The 26,291-nt window shown below is 36.8% G+C and overlaps 1 protein-coding gene across 14 annotated transcripts in view; it reads left to right on the forward strand.

The window, feature by feature from the left end:
- The window catches only part of SNAP91 (synaptosome associated protein 91), a 154,589-nt gene that overhangs the window by 60,766 nt on the left and 67,532 nt on the right, over window positions 1-26,291 (forward strand). For 9 of the 14 annotated variants that reach the window (XM_081251289.1, XM_081251295.1, XM_081251297.1 and 6 more), the window contains exons 8-12: window positions 5,238-5,344; window positions 9,322-9,363; window positions 12,410-12,493; window positions 15,197-15,267; window positions 21,094-21,121. In XM_081251289.1, the coding sequence (XP_081107415.1) occupies window positions 5,238-5,344; window positions 9,322-9,363; window positions 12,410-12,493; window positions 15,197-15,267; window positions 21,094-21,121 (332 nt within the window). The remainder of the gene's footprint in view (window positions 1-5,237; window positions 5,345-9,321; window positions 9,364-12,409; window positions 12,494-15,196; window positions 15,268-21,093; window positions 21,122-26,291) is intronic. The other 5 variants (XM_081251296.1, XM_081251293.1, XM_081251292.1 and 2 more) reach the window with 1 other exon arrangement.

Below are 26,291 nucleotides of genomic sequence, written 5' to 3' on the forward strand. Positions count from 1 at the left end.
TTTTTCTCCTTCTGACTTACTTCACTCTGTATGACAGACTCTAGGTCCATCCACCTCACTACAAATAACTTAATTTCGTTTCTTTTTATGGCTGAGTAATATTCCATTGTATATATGTGCCACATCTTTATGCATTCATCGGTCAATGGACACTTAGGTTGCTTCCACGTCCTGGCTATACAGGCCAGCATTTTCAATCGGTGCTTCTTGGCATGTTCACCCAAATTGATGAGTTATCAGTGACATCACAAAAACGAACGTAATGGTCCTTCTTTACTGCTCAGAACCTTTAGAATTTATTTGAATTCTCTAGATTTTTATCAATTAGGATTGCCCGATTCAGGAGGAAAAAAATACAGGACATCTCGTTCAATTTGTATTCAGATCAACATGAGTAACTTTTTTAGTATTAGTAAGTCCCATGGAATATCTGGGACCTACTTATGCTAAAAATTATCTTTTACAATTTAAATTTAACTCAGTGTCTTGTATTTTATCTGGCATCCTGACTGCCAACATGAATTTGCACAGTCTTGCACGTCTTTTAGCATGTATGTTTTTTCCTCTAGAGTCAGGCTTTGTACTTGTCTCCTGAGGACATGCTGGATTGCTGGGTTCTAAATCTCATTCTAGGTATTGAAGCAGTTGGCAAGGGGAAGGGAGTAAGAAGTAGAGGGACAGAGCATGAGGAGAATTTTTATTCCCTCGTGGAAGGTGGGTTATCACAGGATCTCCAAGCAACGCAGGACCAGCCTCTTCAGACTGAGAAAGAAAAGTTTTTCCAACAAGGGTAGTTCAGTTTGGTTTGAATCTACCCAAGTACTTGCCTTTCCAGTTTTCTTTTTCAATAAGAGTCCTAACTTTCACAAAGGAGACCATGTTGAAGCTGGAAATTTAACTTGCCCACATACATTATAATTCAGCAACTCACAAGATTAGACTCTCTGACTTTGGCGATGACAGCCCTGTGTCTGTAAGGATAAGATTATTTTAGGGCAGCTTGGAGTACCACAGTCTGACTGGAGCCTTGAGCCAGTCATTTTAAATCCTGTGTTGTCATTTTCCTTTTTAAGCTCTCCAGTGGAGTCGGGAGCAGCCGTCCACCCCACAGTTCCATCTGCCTTGTTCTCATCATGGTCTATCCCAGCAGCTGCTTGTTCTGATAAGCTTTATTCCAGGTGCTTATTTCAGAAAACCACAGGTCATAATTTAAGTAATTATTTTGCTCCTGTGCAACACAGATTCCGAGAATCCCATTCTCCACTAGTTGCAGGTGGTCATCACTGCCTTCAGATTCATTCAGGTTACATATCTAATCCCAGATTCCGCCCTTTGACATTCTTGAGGGTCTGATTTCTACAGCCTCTTCAGCCACCAAATACTGTGTCTATGCAAGAAACAGAAACCACTCTACTTATTCGAAGTAGAAAGGGATTCAAAACAAGGGGTTAGGTCTTCATTTAATTATGGGAAGCCTACAGGGACTGGTTCTGGTCTCGGCCTCCTGAGATGCTCCTGAAGTAACCAGTTCTTGTGCTCTAGGGAAGCTACTGCTTGAGAGGCCACTACTTGAAAGTATGCTGAAACAATCTCGGCTGCCTTACAACACTAGGGAGCTGGAGAATGGACACGTGAAGCTATACTCCAGGGAGTAGGGAGTCAGATCAAGTGGCTATGACTGTGACAGTTCTTCCCTAAAGCCCAGGAAAGCTGGAGGGTGACAGTGAAATGCTGTGAAAGATAGCTCACCCTCCAAGGATCTTATCACTTGCCATGAGAAACAGCTGTTCCGGTACAGGACGCCTGTTGCTGCCGCCTCAGTCTCACCTTCCAGATCGCCCACAGGTCTGTCTAAAGCGCAGAACTAAATTTGCATCCAGATCCCTGGCTTCTCATGAGTCTAGAAAAAGATAGAATGGAATCGGGTGAGCCAGTCACCAACATCGAATACAGTGCCCTGGGAGGTTTTGCCTTTCCTGGGGAGAGATTCCTGCCCGTGGTGTGCAGTTCAAAACCACATCACCTTTATTTCAGGTGAGGGAGTTTGGTGGCAAGCCAAGTAAGATAGACTTTTCCATTCGCTTTTGCTGGCTGATCTTAATCTTCTTTACAACTCATAAATGTGAGCTTTTGCTAAAGTTCATGTCCAGCCATCTGCTGTTTTGCTTTCTCTGTGTACTCTTCACTGGGAAGCTTATTATTTCCATTATGAGGAGTCTCACATCTATCCTTCCAGTCCTTCCCTTCCTCCTGAGCTTCAGTTTTGCACGTCTGCTTATTTGTCGACACTTAAATTTAAATATTGTGTTCTTACCTCAAACTTGGAGTTGCTCACTGACTAAAATCTGTGCCGGTCAGAAATGAAGTTCTGTTGCTTCATTCTCATCCTCTCGCCCCAGTGTACCCCCACTTCATCCCCACTTCTGCTTCATGAACGTTGGACTTAATGCCTTTACCATTGATTCAGCAATTAAAGATGTTGTCATGTGACTCTCCTCTGTTATTGTCTTGGACACTCCTTAAAGGCTGCTCTGCTTTACTTTATGTTGACTTTACAGATGGAGTGTATTAAGCATGTATTTTCTCCTTATATTAAAATAATAAACATTCAACGTATATTTTTTATTTCATTTAATTTGAAAAAGAGAGTCACTTGCCTAAGATTAGGAGCAGAAAAGGAGAAGAGTTGCACCTTTTCACATTAGAGACCTAACCTTTCAAAAGTGGTAGTTGTACATTCTGGCCTCACGACACTGTGGTGTTGAGTGGCCTTCATTCAGCATTGTCACCTTGCTCTTGTAAAAGTAACACTCTAGAAGAGAAGTATATGCAGTATCCCAAGTGTTTTGATACAGGTTTGTTTTTTGTTTGTTTACTAACTAAGCGCTAGGAATTAACTTTATAAATATATCATGGGTGAGTCTTAGTCAAGGACTTCATGACCAGTTCTCTACATCTAATGTTGGAATCAACAGTGGTGCAAACCTTAGCAAACATTTTATCACTGTAATGAAACTCTGACGCATGAGTAAGAAGATGCTTCCCTTACTGACTAGTGGTCGTTAGTAATAGCCTACATGCAAGGTCTCAGTTTGTTTCACAGGGATGAGATACCTTTTCATCTGGTTCTTTTCCTCGGACAGTTATTCTGCAAAAGTCAGTACTAATATGACAAGGGAATTTATCAACACTTTATAAAGTTTCACGTTACAAATGTCAATATTTGATCATTTCAGATACTGAAAATCAACATATGTTATCTTTATTATGAAAGAAAGAGATTCATTTCTGGGTGACCCATCCCCTCTGTTAAAAGTGTTAATTTCTCTGATCTCTTAAGCGGGTGAGGGAACTTTACAGCTTTGCATTGATCAGTACATGTTGCTTTTATGTGTCATTACCACTGTTACAGAAACACTTATGAGATTATAACCTAAAACCATCATTATTGAAACTCTTTTGTCGCTGAATCCTAAATTACCACAAAAGATACAAACAACTTAAAAAGCATCCAGAGGAGACAAAAAAACACTGCTTAAATTTTTGGTGCATTGGTTCTAAGAGGAGATTGAGATTATTCAGTTTGATTTCTCTTTTTGTGTTATCACTGAAGATCTGATTCAAAGAAATAAACTTATAGTAAAGAAAAGTAATTTAGACACTTGGAAGAAATTGTTTATGTGAAGATTGTTTAAAAAGAAAGGTGGGGCTTCCCTGGTGGCACAGTGGTTGAGAGTCCACCTGCCGATGCAGGGGACACGGGTTCGTGCCCCGGTCCGGGAGGATCCCACATTCCGCGGAGTGGCTGGGCCCATGAGCCATGGCCACTGACCCTGCTCATCCGGAGCCTGTGCTCCGCAATGGGAGAGGCCACAACAGTGAGAGGCCCACGCACCGCAAAAAAAAGAAAAAAAAGAAAGGTGTGTTTTACCAGAATAAGTCCTAATTTTCAAAGGTCTAAACTGAAAAGATTTGTTCCCCTATAACACCATATTTCCGTCTCTAGCTTAGAAGACAGGGTGGGTGGACAAAGAAAGTATACTTAAATTTGGCCATTTTGTAAAAGACCCACTTTCCTCTCAAATCCTAACAACTAGAAAACATTATGTGTTTGTTTTCTTGATCTTTTTGCTTCCCTCGAATCCCCTACAGGGGAGGTCCATGTTAAAAGTAAAATTACCAAAAGACTGTCAACAGAAGGTAATGAGTAGCTACCCTCAATAATTAGTTCTTTGTGTAATTATATATTATTAAATCTTTCTTGAGAAAATTAAAAATACTTTTGAGGTAGTAAAATTACATGCCGAATGAAATCCAGAACTTTCAAATGTGAGAGAGCATAAAAATGGCATATGTTTAACCATGTGCAAATATGAAATAAGATACTGAGCCATCAGTTATGATCCAGGGTTGCCAGGGAGCTATTGTAGACACTGGCCGACTGTGTCTCCATCCGCAATGTCAGTAATTTTTGACTGAATGAATGGATGAATGACTGGCTGGGGAAAGCACTGTTAAAATGCTAGTTTTCTTCAAAACATGTATGGAGAAAATACACTCTCATACTACAATTATAATTCATCACTGAATTCTAGTCTTGGGAGGCAGAAGAGAGCAGCAAAAGGACCCTTTGTTTTTCTGTCTAGAAGGCTAAAAGTTGAGAAAGAGGATACGATTATAGACTAGAAGGGATGAAACTCCACTATTTTATAACAAAAAGACGTAATGTTTGAAAGAAATAGTTGATGACCAGTAAAAGCAAGTATCACTTATATGGAGTGTAGACAATTTAAAGAATTCTTTAATTCAGTGAAGTTTATAGATTATTGCTTTATAATATATAGATTATTGCTTTATAGTGAACTAGTAAGAAAATAAGGATTCTGTAGGGTGCAGTTTTAAATTTTGAGATTGTTATCAGCAAGAATTTGATGCTGTTTTCTGAAACAGAATATTACAATATATTTATCATGAAGTATACCTGTTGTGGCAATATATTCTTCTACTTTAACTGTATTTTCGTTATTTAAATTGTTTCATGTGAGACACCTTAGAACATAACACCTTTCCTAAACTACTCAGACCTCCCTTGTTTAGGTGTTTTTAATATTTCCCATAAGTTTTAGTGCCAAGTGTTTTGATTCAAACATTAAAGTTGTTAAGTAATAGTATCAATGTAAGCTTAGAAGAAGATTGAATGTAATACACTTTTTGAAATGCTTATCTATCTCTTCTAGAAAAGTTTTTTGAAATGAAGAAAGGACAATGTAAAGATGCTCTAGAAATTTACAAACGATTTCTAACTAGGATGACACGAGTGTCTGAATTTCTCAAAGTTGCAGAGGTAAGTAATATTAACACATGTATCTGGAGTAAACAGTAGAGTTCATAATCTGGCATGATATTCTGCCACAGAGTCACAGGTTATTAGGGTTGGAAGTAGCCTTGGAAGACATTTCATCCTGTTTCTCACCCAGAGCTGTGCTCTGCACTCTTGCGTTTCAATCAGAAGATATCCTGTGTCCAAATAAATGTTTCATGGATGATGAGCTCACAGCTTTGCAAGGTGGTTTGTCCCTCCATCTTACCTCATGGCTGTCCTTGATTGTAAGAAAGTGCTTCCTTTGTATTGAACGGTAGGAAAAAGCCCTTAGAAAAGCCTGTCCATTGTTCTTAGTGTGTAAACGATAAACCCTGACTTTCCTTACTTTGTCAAAATGATTTCAATACAAGGAAAAAAGAAAACAAAGTATAATTAATTTTATAAAGTTTATAAATTGTGTCTTAAGGATGTCTCTTTATACGTAATCACAATAACTGTGTAACCATACAGTTGTTCCTGAGGTTATCTGTAAATTGTGTCTTCTCTTATGAAATCCAACGATTGACTCATAGTGGAAATTAGGACATCTTATTACATTCCTTTGTCAGGGTGACAAATGCGTTCTTATCTTGCTTGTCAACTAACTGATTGCTAGAGCTGACTGAAGTGTTTTATGGGAAGGGTTCTGAAGCTCACCAGCAAAGCATAAAATGCTGTGGACGTGGGACATTCATGCCATGTTTTTGCTGTTTTTGCCATTTTCAGAATATGGCACAAGAACAGACATTTTATACACATAGTTTCAAAGCACCCTAGTCCAAGCATTATTCTTCACATTTCATTTATTCACAGGAGTGATAATTGTCACATTTAAATTCCAAAACCAAAGTAATCTTGCAAAGTACTGTCTCTTGAGCTTAGATCCATACAGTTTATAATCAGAACTTGTTAAAAAAAAATCAATATGGGAAACAAAAGGTAAAGATTAGCTTAATAAATTACATATACATTGAAGCATGTCCATATATATTTCCATGGGTTTATTGATGTTGGTGGCCTTTAAGGAAGGATAGAATTGCTTGAAACTTTTGCTGCTACACAAGTTTTATTTTTTTTATTTGATATGATTTTCCCATGGTTCAACTGTAATTATCAATGTAATCTAGCAAAATTTTCCTAATTTCTTTCTGTGAGAAGATCAATTATACCTAAACACCCAGGGCAGAAGATTATTTCACTGTTCAATTAATTCCTGATGCACATGCTTCCCAGTGTTCCCATCTGATGTTGTGTATATCGAAAAAGTAAAGAGTTGGACGTGTTACAATTTGGGGTAAATATTTCTCTAATCAGCATAATAAGGCTGGGCTCAAGGTCTCCTTGAGAAAAAGGGTGGTGATATATCAGTTCCTTCTATTCTTACATGTAAAATTTTACTTTGTGTCTCTTGATAACCTCGTGTTATCACACGCCCATTTCAGGCTGCTTAGAAGGAGGTATAGAGAAATTAGATGTCATTTTGAGAGTTTGTCTTTAAACAACATAATAAATATTTTAATTTTATTCAAACATTATGACTAAGACTTTTTATAGAATGGATACTAATTTACAAAATTATTTTTAATAGAATAAACATTAATCACAATGGGTTAACCGTTAGTGTTTTCTTTTACATTTAAATTGCATTGTTCATAATTTAAACATTAACTGGATACCAGTGTTGAATGGTTTGGTTATGATTGGTAAATACAGAAAATTTTCAACAAATATACGAAGCTTCTCTTTTCTACCAAGCAGTGCTTGTGTGGTGTACATATGTATGGACTCCTACCCAATAAGCTACCCTGTTGTTAATACCATTTGCCTGAAGAATGTGTAGATGACTTGCAAGAATGTTGTTTTTAAACTACAACACTATATAGGCTACATGGCAAGTGTTAACATTAAGTTTCCCATCGTATTAAAAGAAATGTGGAGTAATTGAATAATTCCTATGGATATATTCAGATTTTGCAGAGGAATTGCTTGAAGTACAGAAAACTTCCTGTGCTCTGAATTCTTATACTGAAGTATCCTAAAGCAGAAAACTGAAACTTTGTAAAATGGTTATTTTACAAGTAATAGGCATGTCTGCTAAACGCACTTACCTTAGTTTGCTATTCCAAGGTAAATACCAACTCATAGGAGTTATGTCTCCCAGAATACTTGCAGACAGAACGTGATGAGATTTCTGTAATACAATCACACTTCACCTCCATCCTCCAACTTCATTGTGGTTCAGAAGTTCAGGACAGTAAGAATAGCACTGTAAAGGAAGAATTCCTTTAACAGAGTTACCCACTTAATAGAATCGCATCACCTTTTAAGGAGGTGATTCCAATATTAGGGACCCATAATGCTTTAATTTCAAAAACACTGACTTCATTCATATTCATATTTATTTTAATGGATCATCTCAAGAGGTATTGAAATATGGAAATAAATAGAATGAAGTTGCCTTCATTTATAATTTCCATACTTTGAAAGAATGGGAGTTTAGGGCAGACATAAGACAGCCCCCAGCAAAGAATTATCATCCCAAAATGTCAATAGAACCAAGGCTGAGAAACGCTGCGTTATTTTTTATTTTTTATTTTTTGAACATCTTTATTGGAGTATAATTGCTTTACAATGGTGTGTTAGTTTCTGCTTTATAACAAAGTAAATCAGCTATACATATACATATAGCCCCATATCTCTTCCCTGTTGCGTCTCCCTACGCTGCTTTAGATATAGAAAATGCAAAGGAAAGAAGTTAGCTCAGCATTTGGCACACAAGTGGACTTGCCCCTCTTCAGTTTACCTTATTGTCTTTCAGGAGCCGACACTTAGGCTTCCTGTATTTGCTTCCACATTTCCATCAGCATAATGAAGCACTTCGTTTCTCACAGAGAGACTTGGGTTAACCCGCTTTGTTTCTTTAAGCCTCAGTTTCATCATTTATATAGAATGAGAGAATGAAGTTATGATTTGTATTTTTCCCCAGCTTTTTATTTTGAATAATTTTCAAACCTACAAGAGTTGATAAGCTTGTATAGTGAACACCTGTGTACTCTCTTCATTGATTCACCTTTATTAATATATTCCCATATTTGCAGTCTTGATAGCACTTTCTTTTTCTGCCCCTCCCTCCCTCCCTTCTCTTCATTCCCCAAGCTACCAAAATTTAAAATTCACATTTGCTTTTATCTAGTAATTCCACTTCTACAAATGTGTCCTACAGATGTGTCCACACAGGTGCAAAGTGATGTGTGCAGCATTGCTTGCAATGGCAAGGGATTGCAAGCAACTTAAATGTTCATTAATAGGTGACTTGTTAAATAAATTTTAAGACAAGGAAGCTGTTTAAAAATGAGGAAATTCTGTATATTAATATGGATATAGTTCCAAGATGTATTGTTAAATGAAAAGTATAATCCCAGTGTATATAATACACTATTATTGTATAATAATGTGGGAAATAACTATGTATTTATGGATTTACTATTTCCTTGGATATGCATAAAGAAACTCTGGAAGGATACATCTTGGATGTCACAGTGGTTCTCTCTGTGTGAGGAAGGGTGGAAACTACACCCTGAACAAGTTATTAAAATTCAGTGAACATTCCCTGTCCAGAGGACTGACTGGGCATAATTAACAATTTAAATTTAGTCGAAGCATTTTAAAAAAATTTTAGTTGCCATTAACCATGGAGGAAACCTTTTACACTTCAGTTTCCTAAGTTCTTTTTTCAGGTTCTAGCAAAGTTCTGTACATTTGTTATATCTATATTGCCAAAATCATTGCTCTTATGTTGAGTGGAAAACTCCACAAAAAGCACATATTCAAAGTGAGATTGATATATATAATAATAATTATTTTATACCAAGATTGAGCTGTGGTTTTAACTAATTCTATAGGTGATCTAAGAAATTAATTTTTAAAAACCTATTAAGTAACTTTTTTTTAATCCGCAGCAAGTTGGCATTGATAAAGGTGACATTCCTGACCTCACACAGGTAAGTGATTCTCTGAGTGAAAAATTTAGTATGCATGAAATTATTAATCCATAGTTTACCATAAATGGTCTTACCTAGGGCAGAGTCTTGTAAGCATTTAATGCATTTTTGAATGTAGGCCAACCACCTTTCTTGGAAATCATTCTAACTTACTATTTCTTTTTTAGCTATTAAATATATTTCTGGAGATAATATGAATATTTCCCTGCTCTTATAAAATCGTTTCCTCTTTAAAGGCAACGGTATTTAATTATTGAGCTCGTTTTTTCATTCTTAAACTTGAATCAAAAGGAAGCCTTGAAATGTTTAAAAAGTGTTTTATCCATGTAACGTGACTATTCATAGGCATGTAATCAGAACATTTGAACTGTTCTTCCTGCTGCTTCTCCTAGTTTTCAACATGCCCCAGGGATGGAGGAGGGGCACGAATAGCGAGAACACTGATGTTTTAGTTCTACTGTTCAATACACTGATTTTTGTCTCCCCTGTGAAAGGGAGGAATTTCTATATACAAAAGAACCTTTTTTAAAAAAATAGTAGTGATAGATGAGTGATTTTCTGGGGACTATCTAGGAAGCAAAAACAATAGTAAAGCTTCCTTATCAATCCTTTTATCTGTTAAGAGGGTACATTGTACAGCTCCTTGGATGTAGAATCAAGATCATTCACATGTGCAGAATTACTGTAGGACCTTTCTCATGATTGGCAGGAACTATTTTTGTTTAATCAACTTGTCATGCTGCTATGGTAAATTTCTGTTCCAAACATGTTCTTTAACTAGAAATAGATGATAGGAGAGAGTTAAGAACTGCTACCATATATACCAGTAATGAATATATGAGTTTTCTGTCTTTGCAAATAAAAAAAAGTTATTGTAATTGAAGAAAATTGTCATAATGAAAGGTTACCCATTTTTAATAGTATCAAAATGTGTTTAATAATTTATTATCTTTATTATCCCTTAAAATGTTTCTATATTTAAATGTTAACCTTAAATTTTTATTAAAAATTAGGGAAACCCAAAGTAATGGTCTCTGTATTTACATTATTAAAATACCAATTAAATAACAAGAATTCTTCATAAATAAAATTCACAGAACAATTCAGAAAATGATGGCATTGTATTTTTTTATTTAAAAGTTGGGGGAAAGTGCCTTCTAATAGACAGAATATTAGTATAAAATATTTTTGCTACTATGAGAAGATAGTGTTCTTTGATCAGGTGCATACCTAAATAAGATATCGGTATCATCTTGGATATGGCTAAAAATTGTGTGCATAAAATACTATTAAAATTTCTTTATTAGACTATAATCTAATAAAGATTTATTAATTTTGTACCACTGTAATAAAAAGCAAAGAAAATCACTGTGCTTTCATTTTAAATTATCTAATTATTTACCTTATTAGCATTAACATTTACATTGCAGATTTTTAAAATAACCCAACTACATGTTAGCCTAAAAAAATGTAGATATTTAAATATTTAACTCAATGAATAGCTTTTAGAAATGGTAAATCATCTTTATTTCAACTGTATAGACTGCTCTCACCATGGAACAGAAGTAAAACTAGTCATGTTGTTAGAGAGGCTGGCAGGTTAAGAAGAAAATAGGTCCTCATTTATCTCAGTTTGGGCAGAGTCTGAAGGGAGATAAAGAAAGGTTTAAAAGGATACTTAAATACTTTTCTGTTTTTAAAATTAGAAAATTATAGCATATCATTCACAGATTTACATACTTGCCTTTAATTTTTAATGATACTGTTATATTCATTACAGTTTATATAATCTTCTCTCAAGAAGTCCAGAGGCATAATATTTTATGTACTCATGTATGTTCTGTGTTATTATAATTTGGGGAACAGAGACCCATCCTTAAAGAAGATAAAATCCTACTCTGGGTCTAGTAGAAAGCGATTCTGTGGTAGAGATTCATTAGACACTGGTAACATTCTATCCTCTGCTTTTGTTCTGACTTGAAGAGCCACATAGACTTCAGTATTAACATTTATTTTGAAATTATCTCCTTATTAAAAAAATCCTCTAGTTCATTTCTCCAGTGTATATTTAAATCTCAATTCAAAAGTTTTGTGTGCTTCTATAATTTCTTAATAAGTTACTGAATTCTGATTTCTGTTGGGTTCATGAGCAGCAGAGTTAAACGCACTCCCTAATTTTTATTTAGAACCCTTCCACAGGTCTAATTGGAGGCTTGTCATTGAGCTGGGGCTTTAGACCCACTGTGACAGTCTGGTCAGACAGAAGCTGGAATGTGAGCTGTTCTAGGGTTAGTCCTTCAGATAGTGTTAGACAAGAACTAATCTGGAGATGGGTCAGAAATGCCAGGTAGTGTGGACTCTGTTTGAGACCTGTGAGATTGGGTTCTACTCTCTGCCAGGCTTCTCTGTGGCTGCCATGGCCACTGAATCTAGCCGTGGCGATGAACAAAAATAGCCAGCAAGGAAGAGGATTAAAGAGATGATGGGGACCAGAAAGGCTACCTATTGACTGGGAGTAGGCAAAGGCTGCTCCTAACTGAGAAAGGATTAGAATTCCTCTTGCAGCAAGATGAAACAGAGGGATTGAATGGATGTCTTTCTGGTTAGAAAATGTACAGTAAATATCAGTGTGGTCATCTGTAGCCCTTTTTAAATTGTGCATATAATATCATCATAACAGCATTTTAAATGATTTATAAATACCAATGAAAAACATTTTTAAACACTCAGAATACTGTATTGAATAAGAAGTGAATATGATATCAGAACTGAAATATTCCTCCTCAGCACTTTCCAATGGTTTCTTAGATCTAATAATCAAAAAATTTGAATGACCTTTTGGTTGCTTTTTATTTCCATTTGTTTTTAATGATGCTTTAGGATCTAAAGCATCTGAATTGTAGATGGATGCTTCCTTTTTGATCCTGTACTCACAATCAGCTCTGAATTTGTTTCAAGAAAAGGATTTTCAAAATATTATTTCCTGTTTGGTGTGTGTGCATGTGTTCCGAATTTAATATCTCTCCATTTATGAAAAACATCTTAGGTTTTGATGTCAGGAATTCTGGTTGATCTGAAAACTACTGGTAAAGAAAAGTCTCCTTTTAAAGACTGTACCACTGATGAATCGGTAACCATGATATATCACTGTTATTTATTAGCTTTCACAAGCTGCCTCTTGTTCTTTGAGTTGGTATTTTCACCTGATAGGTCTGTTGACTTCAGCATTATTTAAAATAAGCAACTAAAGATACTGCTAATTATACTAAAGTTCCTTTTACAACAGCAGAGGCATTCTCAAAGTTTTGCCCCTTGGAAATTTGAGACAGTTTTCATTTTTGTCTGCTGCATGCCAGGATGTGATCAGTGCCATACATAGAGCTCAGAAGGCCAATATTCCTACACTCAACGAACTTTACTATCAAAGCAGTTTTTTTCCCTCCAAAAATGTTTGAGGAGTTTATTTCTGTTAGATTTCACATGTCCTAATAAGAGATATAAATGATGAAGCATTTTTAATTTTTAAACTTCTAAGCTAAAATGCTCCAAACTTAATTTTATGTGCAATGCATTGCAAAATAACACCACTTAAAGACAAAGTCAGTTTTGTAGTCTGTGTTCTTGGTCACATTTCTCTCCACTATTGTGATTTTAGTGACTACTACTTTATTTTTAATTTTTTTCTTAAATTATTAAGAAACTTTACAAAAAGAATGAAATTGCAAACTATCATCCTAGTTTTTGGGTTTTTTGTTTTACATAATTAAGAAACTAGGAAAAAATACTACTTCTTTTGTTATCTCATACTGTTCTCTATTTTATAACTATAAATAGCATTTCTTAAACAGGTTTAGCACAGAATCACATTTCTTTTACATTGCATTTAATATTCAGAGGACCTAAATCTTCCAACTGGAGAGAGGTTCTATGGCTTGATATATTTTTCCTTACTGTGATCCCAATGAAAAGAATGGAAACCAAAAGGGTTAAAGTTATATGCCTGGGCCTCCTAGGTTCCATTATTATGACAATTATAATTATTACTATTATGACAATTATAATGGAATTTATCAGGTGTGAATTCATCTAAAAATCGTTAAGCCATTTCTTTCTTCTTCCTTTTAAAGTTACAATACACATTCTGTTTATTAAGCGAGCGCATCTTAAGTAGTTTACAATTTTTCTATAGAGCAAAATTTCCTTTATCTCTTAAAAATCCATTCTTTAAACTTAGAAGTATACCCCTAGTTGTAGTTTACTGGAATTTGCTAAGTCACCTTTTACCTGAGCTATATTAAGAATTCTAATTTTAATAACTTTCAAAATTTATTATATCTCCTGAAAGTCATTTTTTCTACTCTACAGTAATTAACTTTTTATATAAGGTTCACAGGGCTGTCCCTTTCTACCCTACCTTCGTCACTTTGATCAAGTTAATATTTTTGTTCACTTACTAATTTATATTTATAAATTTATGTGTGGCTCACTTAGTAATTTACATGTACAATAATCTCACATAATTATATATATAATAACATTATTAAGGCAGTATATGAGTCTATTAGTGAAATTAAAATTAATATTAAATGTATTAAACAATTTTAATAAGAATTTTATTTTCATTTGTCATTATAGGTGCAATGTAAAATGTACAGTTATACTATTTTAGCAGTTAGCATAGTTACTTTAAAATTCCTCAAAATTGGGCTTCCCTGGTGGCACAGTGCTTGACAGTCCGCCTGCCAATGCAGGGGACACGGGTTCGTGCCCCGGTCCGGGAAGATCCCACATGCCGCAGAGCGGCTGGGCCCGTGAGCCATGGCCGCTGAGCCCGCACGTCCGGAGCCTGTGCTCCGCAACGGGAGAGACCACAACAGTGTGAGGCCCGTGTACCGCAAAAAAAAAAAAAGCCCTCAAAATTAATTTTATATTAATTTTAAGAATAATTGTCAAAATTAAATGTATCTATAAATGTTATGCCAGTCTTTGAATGCCTATGCTGCTGTTAAAGTCTAACTTGGGTTAAGATTGTTCGAGAAAGGTGAAGGTAAATTTCTAATGCTTGAGGAATAGATGGGGTGGAATATTTATATAAACCTATTATTTCTTCTCCTACTATACAGCAAAATGCCATCACTTTATATTGCCTAAAATATGATAAAAACATTCAGGTACTTCTTAATAAAAGAGGTGAAATATATTAAATTTGCCAAAACACAGTAGTCTGTTATAACATTAATATTTGCTAAAGTTACTTTATTATGTATATAAATTACATAGGTCAATAATAAGAAAATCTTAATTGTGGTTGACTATTAAAGTTGTATTTTTTTCCCCACAACTCTCACTTACCCTCTCTTTTTTAATAAAGTAGTAATTTTCCCTAATATTTCAGTCAAATATGGGTAAGTGAGATTTTACTGTATTTTCATATTTCTGTAAGTTTTTATTTGGGCACTTATATTTTTGACTTGGATACAAATACCTTTACTTTTTTTACTGTGGTCTTATGAAAACATATGGTGAACTTGATTTAATTGAGTTTACTACATTTAAGTAATATCTTAGTAAAAGTCTATCGAATGTCATTTCTACACCGAAACCACACTGTAACACTGTTTGTTATGCAGTGAAGTTAAGTATATATATGATGGGCCTGTTTGAGATTCTGTGGAATTTAAATATCTAAGTACCAAAAGACCCTGGAATGAAATTATCTCCCATATGTATTAGGGTGCCCAGACCTGCACTATACAAAGTTACAGTGATGTTCCAGTGTATTTATTTTGAAAGAAAACGATGCAGACATTTATTTTTTACTTTCTTATTGTAGGCTCCCAGCAGTCTTATGGAGACCCTTGAACAGCATCTAAATACATTAGAAGGAAAGAAACCTGGAAACAAGTACGCATTAGTTGTATATTCTAAATAAGATGAAAAATACTAGAGTCATTCTTTATACAGTGAGATTTATCACAGTACTACAGTTTTAGGGTATGCTTTATTGTAATTATCCTGAGTTCCCTCAAAACCCCTACCCTTCCCATTAACTTATGACATCATGACCCCATTATAGGTAATCTATCTGCAGGCTAATTCAGCAAACTAGTAGGTTGTACCTGTATTGGCTGGACTTGCTGATTTATTTATTATTTTGCCCTCAGAAGGGACTCACAATCCTCAGGAAAAGAATTGCTCGTGCTAAAAATTGAGGCTGTCATCATTGGGAACCCAATTTCCCAAGCAGCCTTTAACACTCTGTTATGTTACGAACCCTACTGTGAAAAAGCAGAGCCTTCAGGAATGGCTTTCTGGACTTCAGACTCTCCCCTTCAGCGTGGCATGCTGCTGACACTTGACAGTTATTTTTCTAGACAGAGTAGCAGTTGAGCAGCAATAAGTGTAGTTTTAGTAGATTTTCAATGTTTCTGTTTGGACACTTAGATTTTTGACCATTTTTCCTGACAGCATGCCAAAAATATCCAGGTTCCATTTTTGTCTTCTTTCCAGCCGGGGTCACACTTGTTGGTTCACCGGACCTGGTACTTTCCCGTCTTTGTACCTCGCTCAGAGTGTAATTCTGCTAATCTTGGGTGCCTCCTCTCCTTGTCTCTGCGTGCGTGCATTTTACACATCTTGGGAGGGCCATCTCATGAGGGCTTCCTTAATCATGCACCACACTGTTTTATGACTCTCCTCCCCACCTCCCCTGCCCCGATATGTGGTTTAAATGGATTTTCTGATTCTTAAGGTCAGGGACTATTTTATACTTCATTATCTCCACCTAAAAACATAATGTAGCTCTCTCTACAGAGTCAGCTTGAAATCTGTTTTTGTTGGTGATCCCAGCTTTATGTTGATTCTGTTTAGATCGACAGCAGAAATTGGTAGAGACAACCCGTGAACTGCTCATTGCAGGGCTGTAGGCTGATCATGATTTTACCTGTGATACAGCTATCAAAATGCACCTCCTTTCTGCTTGCTTCTCTCTGGGCATTCTCCCAGAATGTAGACTCTCGTGCCTTGAGTCACTCTTTTGCCTGTTGTTTAGCTAAGGGTGATTTCTGTCATCTTTTCCAAGTTAGTATAAAAATTATTGCATGTCTTAAGTTTTCGATGGTAAACAACGGAGTAGGGCTCTCTCAGGCTGTGATGGCAGACCTATTTGGAATGATGGATAACAGGACCTCTCAAGGGCTCTGTTAAGGTTGTACCATTGTCCAAGTTCTGTCCCTACTTCAGTGTGGCCATGGACGATCAGACTTGTGTGTGTAGATTGATGTCAACTGAAAAGACATGTGAGTATATTAAGTCACAAAAGAGGGTGCCCGCTTCCAGTAATTGCTGCCTCCTCCCACCCCTCCCATATTAGGGTGTCTGGGAAGCCAAATGAGTCGCCTAGGATTTATGCCAAAGGAGGCAGGAAGCCCTAGAAATGTCCCTCTTCCTGTGGCAGATGGATCCCTTTAGCTGAGGAAATATGCATATGCCAGAGTTAGAGCCTCTCTCCCTTGGGCAATTCAGGATGCGCATGGGTGCAAGTCAGCTTCTCCGCCCTATTACCCCCTCAGGTCCCCGCACCCCTCACAGGTCCACCCTCTTCCCTCCTGAAATCTGCCAGGGCTGCAATCCTGTGAGAAGCCGCATCCTAGAGTGGATCTCATCAGCCCTAACTTCAGCTCTAAAGCCGCCCCCTTGTGGCTGCTGCCAACTATTTTAGGACTGTTTGGCTATGGACACTTGGTAACATTTCCAAGAGTAGTAAAATAAGAACTTAATGATCTTCTGTTTTGAATTACCTTGTACTGAGCATAATTTTCCTCTCTCCTTTAAAATCATTTTATGCTTATCAGATTTCTTTTCTGAATTGGCTGAGACCACCTATGAACTTGTCTTTTGCTTATTCCCTATTTTTAAAATAAATGAACTATAGTAGTTAACTATTTTCTTCTTTGTATGTTTGTGCTTACCTGGGACCTTAAGTGAAGGGTGAGTACTATATTGAGTGACTTTTTTTGCATTTGGTTATTCCTAAAGATGCAAAAAACACTCTTAAAATTCCACATTTGGTATTTAGAACATTGAAAACTGATTTCTGTCCATTTTACACACCTGTGTTTTTTCATCATACTTTTAAAATTTTCTCTTAAGGTGGCTCGCATTAATGGTTTTATTTTGGTCTTCTCTGATCAAGACTAACAGACTCTCTTAGTTGTATATTCAGATATCCCTCTTAGATTTTAGACATCAAAGACTTTTTCACTTGTTTAGTAAACAAAAGATTTCCCTATGGCACATGGCAGAAGTGCCAAAAGACAATGCTACTAAGAAAATTAATTACTTAAACGGGTTTTCTTTGTCTTCTGGTAGCAGTATAAAACTATTCTAACCTCTAAGTCAAGTAAGTACATAAAATGAAGCATTTTCAAATGTCTACTAAAAAATACATAGGCCTTTTATATTTAGTGCCTTATATCCACTGATACTCGTTTTTGAAATTCTATGCAATACTGTGTGATATACCTTTGTATATTGTCTGTTTCTGTAATTCCACAGAACAAAAGAGAGAAATTGATGTTATTTTATATGTGAGTTTACTAAGTGTTGAGGGTGCAAGAAACTCAAGTTTATTGTAATTAAAATTATTTGGAAGAGATAGGTTTTTCACATCTGTGTTTTGTTTGTCTTTCTGGCTAGCGTTTTTGACCAAAAACTGTAGGGATTAGTGTTGTGAATAAGAAATAAAATTTCTTCTTTTGATACTTTACCATTAATACATGGGAAGTGTAAACCTTAACATTTTCTGTGTTCATCATAGAAACCCATGGGTTTGTTTGTAACATTTTACAGGATCTATGGGTCATTCATTCTCTTCTAAAATTACATTCGTGTTTTATTTTCCCCCAATAAGGTTCACCGTGTACTAAATTTCTCTAGCTGAAGTTATTGAAATAAGTATCGGGCTTTAAATAATGTCATTATATATAAAAGATTGTAGCATTTTCTTTTATAAAGGGCGAAGAGCCAGTGGTAGAGTAGAAAATCAGCTGAGGAACAGGTAAAAAGAAGCAATTTGTGTGTTGTGTAGGGGAGGAACAAATGTGTTGGGCTCCCCTGTGTTTTTGTCAGGACAGGCTGGAATGTGAAATGTGCACAGACAGACTTGGACTGGAGCCTGAAATCCACCATTAAAGAATGATGAGACTTTGGCGAGTTATTTACCTCTGAGCCTCAGAGCTCTCAGACTTTAATCAGTGTTGAGTGATGCTTTTTAAAGCTGTGGCCCCAGTGGGAGCAGCTCTGGTTCTACCTTTTTGATGAAATCATGGCAAAACCTGGATCTGGTCCATGGGAACAGAAGTCATACATCCTGACAGTTTAGTTTCATACAAAATAATTTTTAAGATGTTTGGTTAATTTATTTTTAAGATGTTTGGTTAGTTTATTTTGGTTAATATGTTTATCTGATATAAAACAATGAGATAGGTTTGCTTCCTTCAAAAAATTTGCCATATAGTGGAGAAGACAGACGAATAAGATACAGTGCTTTAAGTGGGATGATAGTGGGAGACAGGAGATTTTTTTGCTGAATCCATGGGGTAGCTACAAGTGTCATTTAGTAATAGCACTCATGCAAGAGCTTGACAAAGTGATTCTTGTGCCAATTATGATATTTTGTACTTGGGTATGAGCATGATATTCTTTAATAGTAGGTAGAGAAGTTCTGTCATTTTTACTATATCTTTATTTTGCTACAGAGTATAGAATATGTTAGAAACTTTTATGTATTAGTTTGGAAATACAGTTCAAAAAGTTCTCGTTCATCCTCAATTCTCTTTTCTGTATTAATATTGCTCACTATGTCAGTACCACTAAGAATTGGTTCATGAAAATCACTTGAGAGAGAAACAAATTAATTTCAATTAACTCATTCTTAGAAACTGACCACATCAGATGGCTTCTATGTTTTCTTTGCAGAGTTAAGGCTATTATTTTCTTGGATTTTTATTTAGACTTAACTCCCTTCCTTTTCCCCATATGTAAAGAGAAAAAAATGGTAGGAATGGAGGAATTATTAACCAAAAACTCATTAGGGAATTTTCAACCTCAGCACTAGATTTTTAGGTTCCTAAGTTTCTGAGATATAGAGAACACTGTGATTCCATTTATTTCAGTAGACCCTTAGTGAGCAATATAGAGAAGCATATATCCTTTCTTCATAGGATGTGTTAGTCTGAAGATAACAGCCCAACTACACATAACCTAATCGAGTGTAACCCTTATGCTTCTATCTTCCTTATATCACAGAAATCTCTGTTAGCCCTTGCTTTCATGTTCATTTTAAGTGAAAACTAAATTTAGACAGGAAATGGCAGGCTTGTGTTTGCAAATGAAGTTGAACATAAGAGGTATTAATCTGGCATATAATATTGTTAAATTTCTTTTGCTATATCCAATAAAATAAAAATTCATGATATTGTACAAAACTCCAGTTACTAAATCTCTGCTGATTTTATTTTACTCCTGCCACGTGTGATATTTTCTCTGTAGATAAGTAGAAGGGCATCCCTGATATCCTCTGACACCCTGACGATAGTCTTCTTATTGAAATGTCTTTTTTTCTTCATTTTGTTTCCTTACTAATTTATTTTCCACCAACTCAGGTTAGTAAAACCTAAGCTGTTTAGGCAGTCGTCTCTGAAGCATTTTGCTAGAAATGATATATGTAATCAGTGCTACCAGCAATCTAACTGAAAAAAAAATGTATTTCTTCCTGATTTTCCCTCACTCCCTTAGACACAAGCATTGAGGTTACTCTTCTTTTTCCAGCTCCCAAGTTCTCACAGCATAATGGGAATATTTCTCATAGATAGTTTTCATTACAGCCATGAAAAAAACCAGACAATCTCTAGGAGTATGCACAGTGTGGAGTATGCACAATGTGTCTCAACTCAGTATGGAAGCTGAGACACACATCAGGCACAGGGCTTGTAGGGATCTTTTTTTTAATTCTAGTGTTCCTTTTACGTATCACAATTATGACTAAATGAATCACAATATACTTTAACCTTAATGGGTTTTCTAACTTTTAAAAATAATAAACCAGATGATTTTTTTTAATTCTGTAAAACATTATTTTTCCCAAATCTTGGCAAATTTTTTAAAATTCCAATTTGAACAGTTTATTTTTGATGAACATGGGCAATAAAGGTCAATTAGAATAATTAATTGAGTTGCTAGAGATACCAAAAAAAAAGATTTTGAATTTAAGAATTTCTAATACTAGAAATTAAGTGGATGGGAGACATTGGAAGCAGATGTCATAATTGAGTAAAAGATAAAATATATATATATATATATATATTTTTTTTTTTTTTTTTTTTTTTTTTTTTTGCGGTATGCGGGCCTCTCACTGTTGTGGCCTCTCCCGTTGCGGAGCACAGGCTCCGGACGCGCAGGCTCAGCGGCCATGGCTCACGGGCCCAGCCGCTCCGCGGCATGTGGGATCTTCCCAGACCGGGGCACGAACCCGTGTCCCCTGCATCGGCAGGCAGACTCTCTACCACTGCGCCACCAAGGAAGCCCTAAAATATATTTTAAAAATAGTTTTTCCATTACTAAAAAAGTCTGTATATAAACAAGTTAATGCTTGACCAACCATCAAACTTAAGTGCTTCTACAAATGTATTCATGTATATCCAGTTTTAATTCTTTTTGGTTGCCTTTTAGATCTGGTGCTCCCTCTCCATTAAGTAAGGTAAGTTTGTTTTTTGTTTTGTTTTGAGCATTTTAACAACTTTTGATTGTACAGTTCAGTGGCATTAAGTACATTCACATTGTTGGGCAGCCATCGCTATCATCCATTTGGAGAACATTTGTCATCTTCCCCAACTGAAACTCTGTACCCTTTAAACACTAACTCCCCGTCCCCCTCTCCGACCACTCTCACCCCCAGCTCCTGGCACGCACCATTTTACTTTCTGTCTCTATGGATTTGATTACTCTAGGTACCTCAAATAAGTAGAACTGTCCTTCAGTATCTGTCCTTTTGTGACTGGCGTATTTTACTTAGCATAGAATCTTCAACGTTCATCCATGTTGTAGCATATGTCAGAAATTTCCTTTCTTTTTAAGTCTGAATACTATTCCATTCTTTGTGTGTACCACATTTTGTTCATCTCTCCATCCATCCATTAATGATCACTTGGGTCACTTCCGTCTTTTGGCTATTGTAAATAATGCTCCTGTGAACATGGTGTGCAAGTATCTGTTCAAGTCCCTGTTTGCAGTTCTTTTGGGTCTACACCCAGAAGTGGAATTGCTGAATCATATGGTAATTTTATTTTTAATTTCTTGAGGAAAGGTAAGTTTTTATGTATTCCCCTTTATATTAGTTTCTTAGTCATATAGCAGTGTCATATAGCAATGTCTACTTAGCCCTCTATATGGACTAAATTTTTCTTTAAGTAGACAAAATTTTCATACATTTATATTACAACTGAAAACAAATGTGTCAGTGTTAATGGCTTACTAGTTACAAAGCACTTTCACATACTCTGAATCACAGCCCTGTGAGATAAATAAGGTACGTAACTTTGTGCCTGCTTTGATGGTAGAGAAACGAATTGTCATTGGGTATCCTTACAAGCATGCCTTTTAGACAGTCTACTGTAATAACTGTCACAACTCCTTCACCTCCCTCTCTCCTTTAGCATCCTGAAGGACAGGATTACGGTTGTTAGTGACAAGAGTATTTACTTGTATAAGTCAGTAGTTCACATTTGCCATTGTATTTTTCACATTGCCATTTTCATTGCAAAAATGTGATAAATGTGCTCTTTCCTCTTTGCCAAATTTCTGTTACATAACTGCTGTTATTACAGACAAGAAGGTTGGCATTATGACTGCACAGGGTACCCCAGACACCCTTTACTATGTCAGTACCTGGCTGGCTGCCCAAGAGACCCTCAGGGAGCTCCAACAATCAAACAAACAAAGAAACAACCAACCTAAGATCTCTGGTGATTCTGCTACAGAGCCAGGTTTAAAATCATTATGACACATGGGAGAAGATGATGGTGTGGGAAGATGCAGAGTTAGCATCTCCCCACAACTAGGGAGCCTGCTGGCCGCTGGTGGGGGACTCTGATGCCCAAGGAGATTGGTGAAACCCCAAAGTGAACCGGTAGGACGTAGGGGGACTGAGTGGGAAGGAGAAGTGGATGCCAGACAAGATCAGTGCCCCTGAGGCGGGGGAGATCAGGAGAGGCAGTCGGGAGGGGCCATCCAGGAGGAGCGGGAGAGGAGCAGAGGGCGATTGCCCTGCCCACTGGGGCCGCGGGAGCCTCTGACCTCCCAGGCTGGTCCTCTACAATCCAAAGCCCCCTCCAGGCCACGTGGGTTCTGGGAGCACAGGAGGGCGGCCGGGGAGATTGGGAGAAGCAGGTGGGAGGGGCCCTGTGGGAGGAGCAGGAGAAGAGCAGAGGGTGATTGCCCCACCCACTCGGGCATGGGGAGCCTGCTGAGCTCCCAGGCCGGTCCCCTCCCCACCAAGGCCCACCCCTCCCTGCCGGCCGCATTGGTCCTCGGGGCATAGGAGGGAGGCTGGGGAGATCAGGAAAGGCAGGCGGGGGCAGGGGGGAGATGGCCCTCTGGGAGTAGTGAGAGAGGAGAGGAGGGCGTTTGCCCCACCTACTTGAACTCAGGAAGCCTGCTGGGCTCCAAGGTGAGGTTCCCTGCCCTCTGAGACCAGGGGTGGGGAGCACGCCTGGCCCCCTTCTGTTCCTTGAGCCTAAGCCCCACCACCCACAGTCCCCAGGGCCTTTTCCAGCCCTGTGGGTCCTGAGCATTGGCCCCACCAATTGCCCATACCTCACCCTTGCTTACTCCCTGCCCTCCACAGCCAAGGCCTTTCCCCCCATTTTTTGTTTTCTTTTCCCTTCTCCTCATTTTTTCTATTCTGGTACTGATGTACCTTCTGGTTGATTCATCTATATTTTATTTTTATATTCTCTCTAACATATCTGTTAGTTTCCTAGTCTAATTTTATTTTTTACTTTGGTATTCGGTTTTTTTTGTTTTTTGGAGTTTTTTTGCCACCCCACGTGGCTTGTGGAATCTTGGTTCATGAGCCTGGGGTTGGGCCGAAGTTCCTGCAGCGGGAGCTCCGAGTCCGAACTACTGGACTAACAGAGAACCTCAGGCCCCAGGGAATATTCATCGCAGTGAGGTCTCATGGAGTTCCTCATCTCAGCTCCAAGAACCAGCTCTACCCAACAGCCTACACACTCCAGTGTTGGAAGCCTCAGACCAAACAACCAGTAAGAGAGTAACACAATCCCATTTAAAAAAAAAAAAAGACAAAAAACTATGTCACAGATGAAGGAGCAAGGTAAAAACCTACAAGACCAAATAAATGAAAAGGAAATAGGCAATCTACCTGAAAAGGAATTCAGAGTAATGATAGTAAAGATGATCCAGAATATTGAAAATAGAATGGAGGCATGGACTGAGAAAATACAAGAAATGTTTAACAAAGATCTAGAAGAACTAAAGAACAAACAAACAGAGATAAACAATACAATAACTGAAATGAAAAATACACTAGAAGGAATCAATAACAGAATAACTGAGGCAGAAGAATGAATAAGTGAGCTGGAAGATAAAATAGTGGAAATAACTACTGCAGAGCAGAATAAAGAAAAAAGAATGAAAAGAATTGAAGACCTCTCAGACAACACTAAACACACCAACATTCAAATTATAGGGGTCCCAGAAGAAGAAGAGAAAAAGAAAGGGTCTGAGAAAATATTTGAAGAGATTATAGTTGAAAACTTCCCTAACATGGGAAAGGAAATAGTCACCCAAGTCCAGGAAGCACAGAGAGTGTCATACAGGATAAACCCTAGAAAAAACACACCAAGACACATACAAATCAAACTGACAAAAATTAAATTCAAAGAAAAAATATTAAAATCAGCAAGTGAAAAACAAAAATAAAATACAAAGGAATCCCCATAAGGGTATCAGCTGATTTTTCAACAGAAACTCTGCAGGCCAGAAGGGAGTGGCAGGATATACTTAAAGTGATGAAAGAGAAAAACCTATAACCAAGATTACTCTACCCAGCAAGTATCTCCTTCACATTCAGTGGAGAAGTCAAAAGCTTTTCAGACATGTAAGAGCTAAGAGAATTCAGCACCACCAAACCAGCTTTACAAAAATTGCTGAAGAAACTTCTCTAAGTGGGAAACACAAGAGAAGGAAAAGACGCACAGAAACAAACCCAAAACAACTAAGAAAATGGTAATAGGAACATACATATTGATAATAACACTGAATGTAAATGGATTAAATGCCCCAACCAAAAGACACAGACTGGCTGAATGGATAGAGAAACAAGACCCATATATATGCTGTCTACAAGAGACCCACTTCAGACCTAGGAACACATACAGACGGAAAGTGAAGGGATGGAAAAAGATATTCCATGCAATGGAAATCAAAAGAAAACTGGAGTGACAATACTCATATCAGACAAAATAGACTTTAAAATAAAGACTGTTACAAGAGATAAGGACAGACACTACATAATGATCAAAGGATCAATCCAAGAAGAAGATGTAACAATTATAAATGTTTATGCACCCAACAAAGGAACACCTCAGTACATAAGACAAATGCTAACAACCATGAAAGGAGAAATCGACAGTAACACAATGATAGTAGGGGACTTTAACCACCCCACTCACAACAATGGACAGATCATCCAAACAGAAAATAAATAAAGAAGTACAGCTTTAAATGGCACAATAGACCAGATAGATCTAATTGATATTTATAGAACATTCCACCCAAAAGTGGAAGAATACACTTTCTTCTCAAGTGCACACGGAACATTCTCCAGGATAGATCACACCTTGGGTCACAAATCAAGCCTTGGAAAATTTAAGAAAATTGAAATCATATCAGGCATCTTTGCTGACCACAATGCTATGAGATTGGAAATCAGTTACAGGAAAAAAACTATAAAAAACACGAATACATGGAGGCTAAACAGTGTGCTACTAAATAACCAAGAGATCACTGAAGAAATCAAAGAAGACATTAAAATATACATAGAAACAAATGACAATGAAAACAGGAAGGCCCAAAATCTATGGGACGCAACAAAAGCAGTTCTAAGAGGGAAGTTTATAGCAATTGAATCTCAACTCCAGAAACAAGAAAAATCTCAAAGAAACAATCTAACCCTACACTTAAAACAACTAGAGAAAGAAGAACAAAGAAAACCAAAGTCAGTAGAAGGAAAGAAATCATAAAGATCAGAGCAGAAATAAATGAAATAGAAACAAAGAAAACGGTAACAAAGATCAATAAAACTGAAAACTGGTTCTTTGAGAAGATAAACAAAATTGGTAAACCCTTAGCCAGACTCATCAAGAAAAAAAGGTAGAGGATGCAAATCAATAAAATGAGAAATGAAAAAGGAAAAATCACACCTGACACTGCAGAAATACAAAGGATTATAAGAGACTACTACAAACAACTATATGCCAATAAAATGGACAAGCACAGAGAAATGGACAAATTCTTGGAAATGTAAAATTTTCCAAGACTGAACCAGGAGGAATTCGAAAATGTAAACAGATCTATCACAAGTAATGAAGTTGAAATGGTAATTAAAAATCTTCCAACAAACAAAAGTGCAGGACCACATGGCTCCACAGGTGAATTCTAGCAAACATTTAGAAAAGAGCTAACACCCATCCTTCTCAAACTCTTCCAAAAAATTGCAGAGGGAGAAATACTCCCAAATGGATTCTATGAAGCCACCATCTGGCTGATAGCAAAACCAGAAGAGATCACAAAAAAAGAAAATTACAGACCAATATCACTGATGCACACAGATGCAAAAATCCTGAACA

Source organism: Mesoplodon bidens (assembly GCF_964165515.1).
Source record: "Mesoplodon bidens genome assembly, chromosome: 12".
Lineage (NCBI taxonomy): Eukaryota > Metazoa > Chordata > Mammalia > Artiodactyla > Ziphiidae > Mesoplodon > Mesoplodon bidens.